We start from the raw sequence: 15979 nt of genomic DNA on the forward strand, positions 1-15979 counted from the left end.
TCAGAAATTCTAAAGCAACCGGTTATGTGGATAATTTTTACAGTATATATAATTAATGTATTGTTAATCATGTCTCAACCAAACCTTCACACGTATTACCGTACTCCAGTAGCAATAACAACAATAAACAAATCAAAACATAATTTTCTCTACCAAGTATTATTTTAAATGCATTGAATTTTAATAAGTGTGAATTTAATCCTATGAATTTCATTATTCAGTACAAGTTTCACCCCCTAAAGTCAAATTGCAAGCTAGGGTTTCAATATGATATGGGATTACAAATAATGTTTTATACATTCTAGCAGACTGCATTCGAGCTTAGCTTTCAGCTGTTTTCTCTCACAAGCACAATTAATTACTATTGTTTTAAGAGTTAAAAAATCTAGATAATTTGGTAATTTTCAAACTCGGGTACCAGAAAATTGAATCTGAATTTAGTGAGAATTTATTAATTTTTTAAATGTTACCATTTTTCAAGTTATAATGTAGTATACGTTAATTATTAATTAATTCTTAATTTTCAAGTATGATTTTGTCATATATTTGTCTGACAAAAAAACAGAAGCAATGGGTATTATATACAGTACAAACCACTTGTGGAAAGGGAGAAAGTCCATTGCATTGCGATTTAATACAAATAGGGATCTTTGGACTTTTAAATCAATGAAGAAAAAATTAAGTCCAGTGATTTTGGTTACCACATGAAGACCTATGAAATTGAATAATCAACCTGACTATGTCATGTGTGTTTAAAATAGCTTTCCTTCTGCATACTGTGTATATTCGCTTGGAAATCAAACTTTAAGTGTAGATACATGAGCAAAATACAGTAATCATAGTCATCAGAAATGTTAATTCAATAGCTGAAGCTAACGTACAGTACTGCTCTAGAGAAATAGTGAAATCAAAAGCTCCCAAATTTAGGCAGATGGAGTGACGAAAAGCTAAGCTTTTTTTATATCAAGTACCGGTAGCATACTTGGGATTTAGTACTAAGGTAATATGTACGGTAACTTACCTTACTACGCCATCTAGTTGCGCTAACAAATTCTAGTGAGTGGTCCTTGCCAAGTATCTCCTCATTGCAAAGTATATCAACCTGTAGAAGAAAGCAAGTACATTATTTGGATAGATTTCATTAGATTACACAAACCAAAAGTGATGTTGTTAGTCTATGAGTGCTAGCTTACCTGGATAACCCAACATTGCCGTATTCTCTCAGAGAAGAGAGCTACAACTTGATTATATAAACAATTTATGAAACACCCCTGTCAGATAATGGTACATTCCATGAACCCTGCCCTAAATTTGAGTTGTTGCTCTCTTCTTTAGAGAGAATAAGCCAATGTCGGTTTATCGAGGTAAGCTAGGCACGAAATAGACTAGACATTTTTTACTTGCAAGATTATGAAAGCCAGAATGTGTAGGACAGGCGGCAACTATTCATTGAATTCCTTCACTGATCACCTTTGATTTTCACAACGATGAATATTGAGTTTGCAGTTATTTTGCAGGATCATTGTGCAGAATGACTTTTCGACTTAACAGCTCCATAGTCTAGCGAAGCATGATGGAAACATCAAGGGCAATAAAACCAAAGAGTAAAACCTACCTCTGTATGTTTATCGAGTTTTAATCTATGCGCTAGTAACTTTTTAAGGTGAGTTATCGTTGCCTGCGATGATATACGAATGTACTTCTTTCGCAGTTGTCTCCAATTTTCTGTGTTTCGTTCTAATTGTATTTTGACTTGGTCATCGTTTCTGTGGTAATCCCCTTCTTCCTCTTTTATCTCATCTTCTAATTCTTTTTCCTTTTCAGTTTCTGCAAATAAAAGATATATAATTCTTATAATAAAGTATTGCTTGTTTTGAATAAAGCACATTTCAATTTATTATCATCTTCCTTTACTGTCTGCAGAGAACCTTCTTTGACAATAGTCGAACATGGGTTGGTCACATTTTTGCAGCAAAGCTTCCTAATTTTTTCTTAAATTTAGTGTTTTACATGTTGCATTTTTTTTTTTTTGTATTTCTTTTTCTTTTTTATTTTAAAATAACATATATAATTTAGATAAATATACTGGGATAATAAACATTAATGTGATGCTATGAAATTTAAAGCAAACTATAAAATGAACAATAATACTTAAACTGTAAATGTTAATGCACTTACAGTATTATATAATTTAGATTACTATACGAACAAATCTAAGTGTGTTATCTAGATGATCAATTAGGATTTTATAATCAAATGTGTCAGTTACCCATGCTAATATTTATACTTTTGTTCATTATATCTTTATTGACTTTAAAGAACCTAGTACATCTTTTTAGATGAGTAGGGGGTTACCCCAGTGTACTAGTATACACACAGCCACTGTCACTTATTAAGAGGCCCCTTGATTTTAGGGTCACCCTATAAATAAGGTGTAACAAAAATAAATAAGTTAAAGTCATTGGACTACAACCAAGCAGTTGGCTTATAATTTGGTACTTTATCGATGCATTTCATTCACATATCGCGTCATAAAATTCATATCATCGAAATGTTGCGTAAACTGCGTTCCATAATTAGAAGGGTTGATATTTGTATAATAATAATTATTGACAAAATCACATATCAAAAATACTGTATGCATTGATTAATCAATCAATTTATTTATATCTATAACTAATGTGAAGTGTTTGTTTTAATTATGTATAAACTACTACTACACAGCATACCTAATTTACATAATAACTACTCACAGTACGTCTGCACGCATTAATTCATCTACTTTATCCATTCATTAAACCACTAATTCCAGATGTTTACCACCTAAATAATAGCTATGCTCATACAAGCTTTGTCTGTGATAAATTACACATATTTTGCCTGGAGGTAGTGAAACATGACAAACAGTTACTAATTTGTTTCATTTTCAATGATGAAAATGTTTATAGTTAAAAATATTATTACTCTTCATTTAATCTACATCGGACAGTGCTCATTTATGGCTCTGTCTTTTACACCGCCTGCCTACGTTCTTGTCATTTTCCCTTTAGCTTTAATCGATCTAAAACAGCTTACAATGAAAGAAAGCATTCCAATATTCAAGCACCTGCTGAGCAGATGAATTAAATCGTTTACTGTGACTTGTCATCGTTATCCACTTTGTATACAGTACAGTACCATTTGTATGTTTTTAAATGGCTGTGTTTTACTATCTTGGACGAGTGGGCTTTTAAAATGTTTAAATCACAATGTTTGCACTAAGTTGGTATTTCTAAACAGAAACGGTTGCCGTTGGTAATTCTACATGGATTTACAGTAACCAACTATAGCCTATTCACCATAGATGATAAAGTGGGAGACAAGAATTTTTAGTGGGATGGTACGTAATCCCTCAAGTGGGAGCATCCCAACATACCACCGTCATCATTTTGTTTTGTAACTGTTTTTGCGAAGATACAAAAAAACTGAAAAATGTGATTTCCCAAGATTTCAGAAATATGAAGGAGAGGAATTTTTTATTTTTTAAATTTATTTTTTTCTTGATGGCATGTTACAATGTTAAATTAAACACAAACAGATATTTGTAATAATGTACTAGAAAATGCCATTTGTCTATACTGACAGAAATAAACACGTAAAAATATAGTAGTTTTTTTTTCTATACCAACTTGAAAAAAACAAATAGTAAAATATAAAAATTTATTATACAAAATACAAAATTCCATTTCAAGAAAAGAAAATTAAAAACAAAGATGCTGAGCTGAGTATTGAATTTCTAAACAAAGAGAAACAATGAATGTTGATTGTTTCCTTGTTGAATCACCCACCAGTGAGGAAATATTAACACATCAAAACCTGGTGTACCATTTTGTTGGATTTTTTTTTCTAATCTTGCTTTGAAGTGAAAATAACAGTACCTTATTACGATCATTATATATTTTTTTTATTTCCGATTTCCTCATATGCTTTACTTTAATATTATTACTGTATTAATATTAATTGATGGCAATAACTTGATGAATTATTAGTATTATTATGTACATGACAATGTTTAATGATTATAGTATCCATCATGTGTATCTTTCTCGATTAGTTTGTTCCAATCAATCATGTTTTATATAACTCTTCATACTATGAATTGAAATATTTTTTATACTGGGCGACCTCTTCAGTCAAAGACTGGTCTCCCAGAGGGCCCAGTTATAATCAGTGGCTGTGATGTACTAACACTGGGGTAACCCCCTACTCGTCTCGAAAGATGTACTAGGTTCTTTAAAGTGCACACGAGCTAGATGTGTACACTGGACCTACGGTTTATAGTCCTTATCCGAGAAGACTCATTCTACCACCAGAACCATGGAGTGAGTGAGCCTCGAACTCCTGCCGATGTTATAGCTACGTAATTACGGTTCCACTGTCTTAACCGCTCGGCCACTCACTCACTATTAGTATTATTATTTTATTATTTTATGAACTCACTGTATACACAAGGGGCAAGATTTACTTAGGGTAGGTACCAAAAACTGAAGGGTAGGTCCTGATCATTGTATTTTACTTTTAACTTTAATTGCCAGAAAACATGACAACATCAACAAAAATATTGCTCTAGTCTAGTTATAACTATTTAAAGTGGGTTATACCGTGCTACCCTGTAGATAGTTAAAACAGTCTTGTTCAGGGTAGGTGTTAATGGACAATTAAAGCTCTGTCTACACTATCAAACTCTTATCCGCATTATTCGTATATGTCACACTATGGCATCACTTAAGCTTTGTTTACACTATCAAACTTAATGTGACCAAAAAAAATGTGACGTGCCCATATATGGACATGATGATGTCATATCACTACTATCATATTTGGGGATATCACTACTATATTTGGGCACATTACACTTTTTTTGTCAAACTTGTTTGATAATGTAGACAGAGTTTAAGCTAGGTAATACTAGGTGGCAGAAATGTAGATGTTGAATAAATTTATATTGGACAATTAAGCATTTCGATGCAGGTACATAGAATTACAAAGATACCTACTGGATTGAGTGATTAAAAAGTAAAATTAATAAAGATTATAAATTAATACTAGATGTGCAATAAACTGATAAACGAATAAACATTTAGATTAATTCATTAATTTTCTCGAGAACAAAGTCAATATTGACAACTTATCATCCTTTAAGTGACATTTCAATGATAAAAATATTAACAAACCTGATTTTTCTTCTTCTTCATTCTTGCCGTAATTATCAAAAAATTCTTTTTGTTGCTCTTCTTCTCCTTAAAGAAAAAACAAATAAATATTACTTTACTAATATGCAAAATGATATGATAAATATAAGAAAACAAAAATAATTGTGTGTATTGTACAAATTACAGATCAAGAAATATATTAACATATTAATTAAATAATTAAGTTTTAACTGTTAAATTATTGAAGAAAGAATCAATGAACAAATCTTAAAATCAGTAGATCATTAATCTACAATTTTGAATTATAGGTTTTACTAATAATTATTATTATACAAGAAACTAGTACAGTACAGTATACCATGAAGGTATAAAATAATACAACCAATGTACAGTACTATAGTAATACAGTAGTACAGTATATGCTTGTGTGATCAGGTAACTTGGTACATAATTAGATACTTCCATGCTCCACTAATACCTCAACTCTGATGTACCTTCGATAGAGATATTAAATGTAACTATAACTCCGATGGATACATCTGATGTAACTCTGATAGGCTACAGAGGTTACATTTCATTAGTACCATTCATTACATAATACAGTACAATGTAAACTTCCGAAAGGTTTCAGAATTCACCCATAGATACCTACCCACCCAATTAAAATGAGGGTATTATAATATCGAATGCAATGTTTACCTTGGGTACACAGAACAAACTAAAATTTAAACTACAAACAAGACAAAAGCGTATATTTAACAAAAATAATATTTTGTTCTTTTTCACATATTTTTTTTCTCTTCCCATTGTACCATAATGTACTTTATTTCCTGTGTACTTTGTATGGTTAATGTCAAAACCTACAGCTGCTCACTATGCGATCTTTTATTTGAACTCTCTCATAGAAATTGCGTACAGATAGCTCATGTAATTAAATCCCATACTGTATCTAAACTCAATATTTTATTTATCTCTTCTTATTAACATCTCACGAAAAAAAATATGTAAAAAAAAATATATGAATGTACACATATATATAACAGAGTATCATAATAAAAGTGGGACGAACCCACAGAAGACCAAAAAAAAAACATCTCATGAAAAGGACAATTTCATTTTTAAATCTTGCTATGGCATTTTATTTTCCTTTGAATAAACAGTCCAAACAGAAATAAATTTTCTTACAAATTTTTAAAATGATAACAATTTTCTTTTTAAAATAAATGTAGGAGTTGACATTTTGTTCCATAATTATCATAATTTGCCTTGACTTTTACAGTTTAACCTTGTACAGAGTGTCATCTACTTCCAGTCATTCCTCATCAGAAATATTATACAGTTTGTTTGTTACTGTAACTATATTTTTAAATAGATTTTTCTAAATATTTTTTGCCATTTATATGGAACGTTGGAAGCGTAATATCGGAGTGACGGAAAACGTTTTGAGAGAAATAGAATGCGGGTTTAAATTTTGCTGACCGTTTATCAAATTAGTTTAAATTACATGTTGAACGAATGAACAACTGTTGTTTTGTATTCACTGAATATAGTAACATTTTATTTATTTATTTTGTTTACACACAGTTTATGTTATCATTTATCTATGCATGTGAATTCTGAAATTAACATGAAATAAACCTTTCTGTTAGAAGTATATGTAGTAGTGTTTTAGTTTAGTCAGAAGCCTACTTTCTGTTTTTTTATTTAAAAGTGTCTCCAAAAAACTGTGAACGAAAAACAGGTTTGTACTGTAGTGAAAAAAGCACAGAAAATGGATCAAGTACAGTGCATTGATAACAAATAAATATTATACCATGTGCATAGTGCGCGTATAAAACGACAATGTTTACAATCTACCACCTGCTTAGTAATAATAGCAACAATTGAGCCTTCATAATTCTCCTGTTGCTGAATGTTAAAAACATTAAACAGCAATCAACAAAACAGGCTAATTGCTTGGGGATGAATTGACCTACTGTATGTTACTGGGACAAAGTTAATAACAGCTCTTTATATTCACTTTATCTTCTCTTTGCTTTACATATAGTTAAATTATTAAAATAGTACTTTATATTTTTTGCCAAGGTTTACAGCTAAGATATACTGGGATAAACCGACAATTAGCCTTTCCAAAACGAGTAGCACAATGCTTAAATAATTTTGTATCCTCCATATCATTATTAATATAATATCCATATACGGCATTTAAAATATATAGTTTAGTTCATAAATTCAACTGAAGCGCTTAACTGTACTTGATCATTTAGAGTAAGAAAACATATTTCTAATTCTTTGAGTGGCGAATGTCGTTTATTAATGAAGGACTGAAATAAATAAAATTAACTATTGTAATTGGTCAAAGTGAATATTATTGTATGATTATTTCATAGCCTATATTCAGTATTGCGATTGGTTAATGGCAATTAAACGCATCAATTCACAATGTACGATCGTGTGTGAAAAGCTTGTTATGTACAGTATTCAATATTGTAAATTGTTACACATTGTATGGGGAGCTACAGTATAATTTATCAGTATTCACTATTGAATCAAAAATGACTTTTTAACAGTCGCCGCTGCCTGATATTGTAACCTGCAAAACAGTGAATCTTTTCACATCACTTTAGGTAAAAACTCTGAGGTTTACATACAGTACAGTACACTGGGGCGTCAATACAGGTTTGTTTTTGATGGTGTACACTCTGGTGTGCGTAAACTTTGGGGATTTGCTAATCAATGTGAAAGGGGTATTAAAAATCTGTCATTTTGTTGGCGGGGTATGCTTTAACCAAAGGAAACATATACCAATACCATTCATAAGTTTAATTTGGTTCGAGCTAGCACTATCTTTCAGTAGCACTGCATCTGGCTACTAAGAAAGGTAAAGACTACTACAAGTACTGTAAACAGTAGAAGAGGTCTGCGTAAGCAAAAAAGATTAATGGTTAATGCCAGCCCTGTACTTTAACAATGAACAATAGCAGTAAAATGTTACACCTTTGTCCTAAACTCCTCCTATATTCATAGGATTACAATAGATTTAAAGTGGATTTTGAAGATTTACACTGCAGTACAGTAGGAGAACTTTGGATTGTTTGACAGTAAAACAATTTGTATTGTTTTATTTATTTTTTTTATTATTACCCACCCTACCCACAAGAGCTTTTATTTACACCATTTTTGGAAATTAAAAATTATTAATTAATATACAACCAATCAACGAAATGTTTCCTTCAATTACATGGGTTTGGTGTAGGTTTCGCTGGGCTGCATGTATGTTGGCTTAGAATGATAAAGACATTACAAAACACCAAGATATCATAGGTAATACTTAGACTTTATAAATCACAAAACAATTTTTGTGAGTTTCAATACAGTCGGCAATATGGGTTTTGGACGTGTCAACTTGGACATGTTGACTTGGACATGGTCATACTATAGAAACTGGGATTCGACACATTGGCCTAAAAGAATCTTTTTATTATCCCATTACAACTTTCTTTTCATGGTTATCATGGCTGGCACAACTCGGCTGGCAGTGTAGCAACAGAAAGGAAATGAAAGAAATCCGTTGCATGTCTGGCTAGAAGCAAACAAAGAAGATTAGTCTAAAGTAGAAATAAAGCTAATGTTATACTGTAGCTATACAATACAAGCTACTTTGATTAATGAGTAATGCTTGATTGATTTCTCTACTACCATCTGGTATAAGTTATGACTGCTTTCAACATGACAAATTAAACTTGACTTATGGATCATGGTAAATGGACTTCAAAATGGCATTAGGCTGTATATATTGTTATCCAATGTTAGTTTGGCTCTCTGTTATCTTGCATTGTAACTAGATAAAAGTGCACAGCAATAATTATAACCAGCATTCTGACTATTAGGGCCTGTTTCTGCTGCATAGCGCCAAATGCACCATTTATTTTGGTTGACTGCATTTCTGCTAAAGTTGTGCTCACAAAAATTGTTTAAACTTGACTTTACAGATGGTACAGTAAATGGACTTCAAAATGGCATTTACTACTGTCTCATTTTTAATCCATGGTTGTTGTATTTGCATCTGTTTCTGCTGAATAAAACTTAAAGAGTTTATTTTAATAGAATTAAAATTTGTGCTTCCAAAAATAAAGGTTTGTTTAAAACAATTATTATTTTAGGTAAAGGCCAATTTACACAGATGAGCAGTAATGGTAATAAAAATATAGAAGAATCTATGTTATTCCTTATGACCATTTACACACAAAGCGGAGCAGACTATTTTCACTCAGGATACTGTACAGATTCTACATGCGACAAGCTACACGGTTTTTTGCCTTATCTTACTGGTCTTTAGGCAAACATATTAACCTCAAAGATGCACAGAAATCTCTCAGAAAAATATTTAGGCTGACATTCGATCAAAGTTTATAATGGTGTGAGATATCTACAGACACAGTATAGTCTTAAACCATGGAGCTATAAAATTAGAATAATTTTATAGCTCCATGCTTAAACTCATTTTTAGACACCTAAATTTTTCCCAGAAATTAACGATTAAAATAAATATTGTGCTTTACACTTTATTTACGGTAAATTAATAATTCGAAAAGATAAATGAAATTACTTAAATTTTAAAAAAACAAAATTGAAAAAAAAAAATATTATTATAATATTCTAAATCCAAAGGCAAATTACTGAAAAAATGACAATGCTGTGGGTATCAGTGGCTGGATCTCAATGGAGATACAAAATAAAAGCTAAATCAAAACGAGAAGTAAAACAGCCAGAAAAGTTAGCAGAGCTTTCGGGCAACACTAGCCCTTCATCAGTGCAAGTGAAGGAATTTGGATAACGTCATAGTATAAGAATATTATAATTCTATTTATAAATAATATTAAATTTCTATCAAATATGATCAATATACAGTTGTAGTTTTAATGCATATTAAGGATGCAATGCGTGGAGAAGAGAGACATTCTGAATATATTATTTATTAAGTGGTATATACTTAAGTAGAAAATTATTTAAATAATATGATGGTAATCACAAAGTAAGATTGGATACCGTCTGTTTTCCTATTCTATTCATAGCTTAGTTACATTAATACAGTAGTATGGGAATGAAAAAGGATATTACTGATATTAATAACTCCACATCCACACCCTTAATATTATTGAGCTATACAACAGCATGTACTTTTATGACCTACCTGTACCAGGGAGATGTAAAATAAACATCTCCCTGCCTGTACTGTACTGTGGGTGGGGTAGGAGATCGTTGCTTGGAGTTGTACAGTATGGTCATTATATAAACACATCTAAGTCAGAAATTATATTGAAATATTGAATCCTAACATGATGACATGGAATTATATATTTTATACTTTTGCGTGCCTGAAATATTAATTAGTTCGCCATTTGTTTTTATAAAACTAAATTTTTTCCATTATGCTTAAAAATCATTTTATCATATTTTGGTGGGTACTAAACCAATGGATAACCATATCTAAATATATTATTTAAAGGATAATTATACTTAAAACTCTCTAAATTAATAAAAATAAACAATTTAAAAACTTACTTTTTTGAAGACCTGGTACTAATTTATATACTATATCTTGCATTGTTCGATCAAATCTAAGAAAAAATGTTGTAAAAATAATTATTTTAAAACAGTATGATTTTGAAAATACCCTGTAAATTACTGGGATGCGATATTTCTTTTCGTACATCCTCATGAAACGTCACAAAATAAACATGAATATTCATTAGTCATCTATAATGTGTGAGTAAAAAATTGACCTAAAGCTGTCTGTGTAGTCGTGGTTTAGACTATGGACTTTACATGTCGATCTCATGAGAAACTTCATTTTACTTTATAGTGAGAGAGAGGGTTAGGTTAAGATTTAGGAAGTAGTTCGGCAATCTTTCACATAAGGATAACTTATGCACAGTACAAAAAAAAATCACGGGACACAATAATTATAAATTAATGATAATGATAATATCATCTAATATTTAAAATAGGTTTCTAATCAGAAACAATTAAATTAAGAATACATATTTCACACAGAGAAAATCTGCTTTCATAAGATTGACCTGCTCCTTGTAGAAATAGGCACAAGCGCTCATAAAATTATATTATCAAAATGCAAAGTACATTAAACAATAGGGTTGTAATAAAAAAAAAACATTAAACTACAATAGTTTAATAGTATTTTGAAATTGCGAATGGAAAATGACACAAATAAATAGTAAAATCTGTTACAGTAGTTTCTGCATAGGGAATCATAGTGAGTGAGTGGCCGAGCGGTTAAGACAGTGGAACCGTAATTACGTTGCCATAACATCGGCAGAGGTTCGAGGCTCACTCACTCCATGGTTCTGGTGGTAGAACGAGTCTTCTCGGATAAGGACTATAAACCGTAGGTCCAGTGTACACATCTAGCTTGTGTGCACTTTAAAGAACCTAGCACATCTTTCAAGACGAGTAGGGGTTTCCCCCGGTGTATTAGTACATCACAGCCACTGATCATAACTGGGCCCTCTGGGAGACCAGTCTTTGACTGAAGAGATCGCCCAGTATAAATATATATTTCAATCAATAGCTTGAATACAAATTAATCACATTTTACAGAGTTGGAGTACAAAAAAACAAAAGTAACATCAATTTATTAACACTACAATGTGTAATGATACAGTGTTAGTGTCTTTAATTCATTTGTTGAAATATTTAAATACAGAAATCCTATTTGAAAAGCGAAATGCCCCGATTGAACAGACAGTTCAAAGGTACGCATGAACGAGCTTCACTTTCACTTTCCACGTATTGAAATGATGTTTGTGCTTTTCAATTTAGATAAATATTGCTAATCTCCAAGTTATACAGTTACTTTCATATTCAGCATTCAAACCGTTTTATATGTATATAAAATTAAAAGCCAGAATAACAACCATAAATATCAGAAGGTAATCACTAGAGAGATTGTACCATGGAGAAATCATTTCTTTTATTTATTTTTTTATACTGCATTGTAATGTTGAAATGCTGTACTGTACAGTAATCAAAAGCTAACAATTTTGACAATGAATAAAATCTGGAATGTAATTGCCGTTCAAAATGGTAACACCTTTTGCTAATTTGGTAATATGAGCACATGTAAAAATGCTCATTGTCCTTTTAGTTAGGCTACAACAAAGTTTGCTTGCATAAATATTATTGCTGAAACTAGAGGAAAAGCAGTGTACACAGTACATTCAAAATCCCTAGCCTAGGGGTAAAAAGGACTTAAGTGGTGCTCAGAGGTTCAACAAGAATGCATGGTATATGTATGAATGGATGGAGGTATACCTCCATGATGTATGCTTGGAGGCAATTCCTCCGTGTATAAGATCTGCTACTGTACTACTGTATAGATTTTGTAGTAATGCTATTTTGTTATGATAAATACACATTTTCCTGGAATCAATAATCTATTTGATCACATTACAGGTTAGCAAGACACATTTTCTCATACAGAGTGAATATTCACAAACAGACGTAGAAATTTATACAGAGATTTTAAACAATGAAAAGAACAAGAATGCCAGAAGCACTGTTGAGATGTTTTATTACAAATCCTATAATGTAAACAGCAGTCCAGAACTGGATACAGTACAGCATTTACATTATTTTGCATACATAAAAACTCATTGATGTTTTTTAAAAATTTCATAGGGTCTGTTTCTTACAGCATAGCGCCGAATAAACAAAATATATTTAAAATATAATTTTTCTGCTTGATTTTTGCTCCTAAATAACCGTTTAAATCAGTGGGTGAGGTCGACGGAAATCGTTAGCAGAATGCAAAATGCAGTGGGCATTGGCGGTCAATTCAAACGCCCCTTGAGCCCCTGGGTTTTTCAAGTGAGCGCTTATATAGTCACTGCTACTGCTCCTTTATTAAGATAAATATTATAGAAAAAGAATTTACCCAATGTAATTCAATGGATGACTTTGATGTATAACTATATCACATATTGGACATTTTACATTTTCTTCTAGGTACTTGACAAGACAGCTCTTGCAAACTGAAAGTAAAACAAAAGAGAACAAAAATTATAATTAATTAATTATGGTAAATATTTTATTTTCATGAAAGGCCGTTAGTGAACATAAAGTCACATCAGCAGTCATGCATTGATAAAAAGGTTTAAATTTGGGACATTGACATTGGGAGTGGCTGATAAGGGGGTACTAAAATTAATTTCCAGTATTCTTAATTATTAAAAGATAATTTACTAACAACCGGTATGTAAAAGTGGTAGATCCAGGGGTGGGATAATGATGATTGCTAGATGAGGGTTAAAACTTGGAGTCTAAAGGAGGTTATATTCTTATTTTCTATTCATCATTTGTAAAGCCCAAAATATAAACATTATTGCCTTCCAGTTTTAGTTTATGGGTTACGTCCCTTTGACAGGTGCATACGATAATAACAAACGACCATCATTTCCCGGAGCAATCATCAATTTGCGATAACATAATGGGAAGAGAACACAAATACATCTTAAATCAGTAATAAAACCCATGATATCCATTTGTTTAATTTATGTAATTCCAAGCATCTAGACATGCTAGGTTTATTTAAATATTGTGATATCATGTAAGCTATTTCTTATGCTGCTATTAATATTATTCAAATTAGTTGCAATCAGACATGTCCTTCCAAATTGAAACTAGATACATGCTTAAATGGAATTACAGCCAATTATATAAGGGACAATACGGGATGATTTTAGTCAAACTTTTAATAATAAAAAAATCTTTTATTTTTAACTTTATTAATAGCAATGTATAAAATAAATAAATAAATAAATAATAAATTTCCAAATTATCAATGGGTGTTTATAATAAAATTAAAATATCTCCAGTTACATGTACTGTATGCATTACATTTATGCTTATGTGTTGTCCTTTATTTTTAACTATCCTACTATCAGGCCAATAAAATCTCTCTTCGTACTGACCCAAATTAAATGTTAATGGTCGTCAACAGTTTGCGAAAAATTGAATGGACAAAAACAGGCAACTTATTGAGAGGTTTTACAGACCCATCATCATTGTAGGTTAACTTACAAACTTATACAGGGTTAGTAATTATAAAGTAGCTCTAGTAGTATACTTCAAAAGCAGATTGATTTCTAAGCAAGATCAAATCAAGTTTATCCCTTTCTCTGACATGAAAATAAATGTCTTATGAAAGAGTATATTGACATAATTCATCATTATTTTGATGGAGGATTGAATATTTTATATCTGTCAACTAGTATTTAGTACTCAGTACATATCACCATATGTACTAAACCAACATCCATTTGACATGATATTGACTGTAAGTTAAGTTTGGACAATGGGATTATGTCTAGTGAATTTGACTTGTAATGGTACATTACGAAACTTGTTCTGAGGACGGATAAATAAAATATTACAGTAACAGATTTTCTTTTTATAATACTTGTTCTACCACCAGAACCATGGAGCGAGTGAGGCCCGAACCGATGTTATGTCTATGGATTACAGTTCTACTGTCTTAAGCCAATGTTGATCACAAACGGTTTCCAAATCGTGTAATTCAAGTACACACAGGGATAACATTTTATTGATTACAGTATGTCAATAAAAAGAGCTAGTGTACTAAAAATTAAAAGCCAAAAAACAACAAAGAGTATACATTACGGCATTCCATAACCACCTACAGTACAGGGCTATTGTACTGTACATACAGTGATAAATGAATAAACACTTACATGTGTGTAAACACTCGGTGATTGTGGTGGCATCAATAAGATATCCATCACATAAACGACAAGTAATTTGATCATTTATTTCCCGAAGAAAAACAACCTGCTGTCCGAGCTGAAAAGAACAATAAAAGCAATTAATATTACACCTATTTGGTAGAAAATTTTAAAAAAATTAGGAAAAAAACACAATAATTATTGAATATTAAACACCAGTTGTTTTTTTATACTTGGATATAACTAATCATACCATTATCCTTATTATTTTAGAGAATAGAATACCTCTAATCATAATGAATCGGTCTTATTTGAATAAATTAATAAATGTGCATGTGGCCTCTCTAACTATAGAATATGAATGTACTGTAGAAACTGAAATGTGTACAGTAGTTAGACTAGATTAATCTATATACACTGTACACACAACATAAAATTTATAAGAAATACTTTGTTGTAATGTGTCCATTAGCAAAAATACCTTTTGTCATTGGAATAAATTGCCTATTTATTAAAACCTTCTAGTTACAGTATTAACTATTAAGAAGCAGTTAGCTTTTTTTCATGGCAATATACAGTACTCCTGCAAAGGCTTGTTTATAAGAAAATTGGACAGAAAAATAATGTAAACCTTAAAATTGAAAAACAATGCAAAAGGGTATTGCTAAACTGCGCAAACCAAGCGCAAACAGCGCAAACCAAGCGCAAACCTAAAAAACCCTGCGCAAACCTAAAAAAACCTGCGCAAACCTCCTCCAAATGGCTTGTTATTGGTTATATCATGACCAGGACTATCATAGCAAGTAATTTATGAAAAAAAAATAATGAAATTGCTGTAAGTTGGCTTTTTTTTGGGCGAAAAACATCATTTTTTGGTTTGCGCAGTTTAGCAATACCCCAATGCAAAATGCACTAAATCTTTCATATTTTGATTTATTACATTGACAAACATCCAAATGTACTTATCAAAATATCAAAGTATGGCCTACTTTACTGTAATAAAGGCATACTAAATATAACCAT

At 31.1% G+C, this 15979-nt stretch overlaps 1 protein-coding gene across 1 annotated transcript in view; it reads right to left on the reverse strand.

Annotated features, from left to right (window-relative positions):
• The window catches only part of LOC144837068 (polycomb group RING finger protein 3-like), a 30487-nt gene that overhangs the window by 5976 nt on the left and 8532 nt on the right, over positions 1–15979 (reverse strand). Inside the window, exons 2-7 of the mRNA XM_078692058.1 lie at positions 14966–15074; positions 13150–13246; positions 10758–10813; positions 5214–5279; positions 1616–1827; positions 1022–1102 (exon numbers count right to left, since the gene is read on the reverse strand). Coding sequence (XP_078548184.1) covers positions 1022–1102; positions 1616–1827; positions 5214–5279; positions 10758–10813; positions 13150–13246; positions 14966–15074 — 621 coding nt within the window. The remainder of the gene's footprint in view (positions 1–1021; positions 1103–1615; positions 1828–5213; positions 5280–10757; positions 10814–13149; positions 13247–14965; positions 15075–15979) is intronic.

This window comes from Antedon bifida, chromosome 3 (assembly GCF_963402885.1).
Source record: "Antedon bifida chromosome 3, ecAntBifi1.1, whole genome shotgun sequence".
Taxonomy (NCBI): Eukaryota; Metazoa; Echinodermata; class Crinoidea; order Comatulida; family Antedonidae; genus Antedon; species Antedon bifida.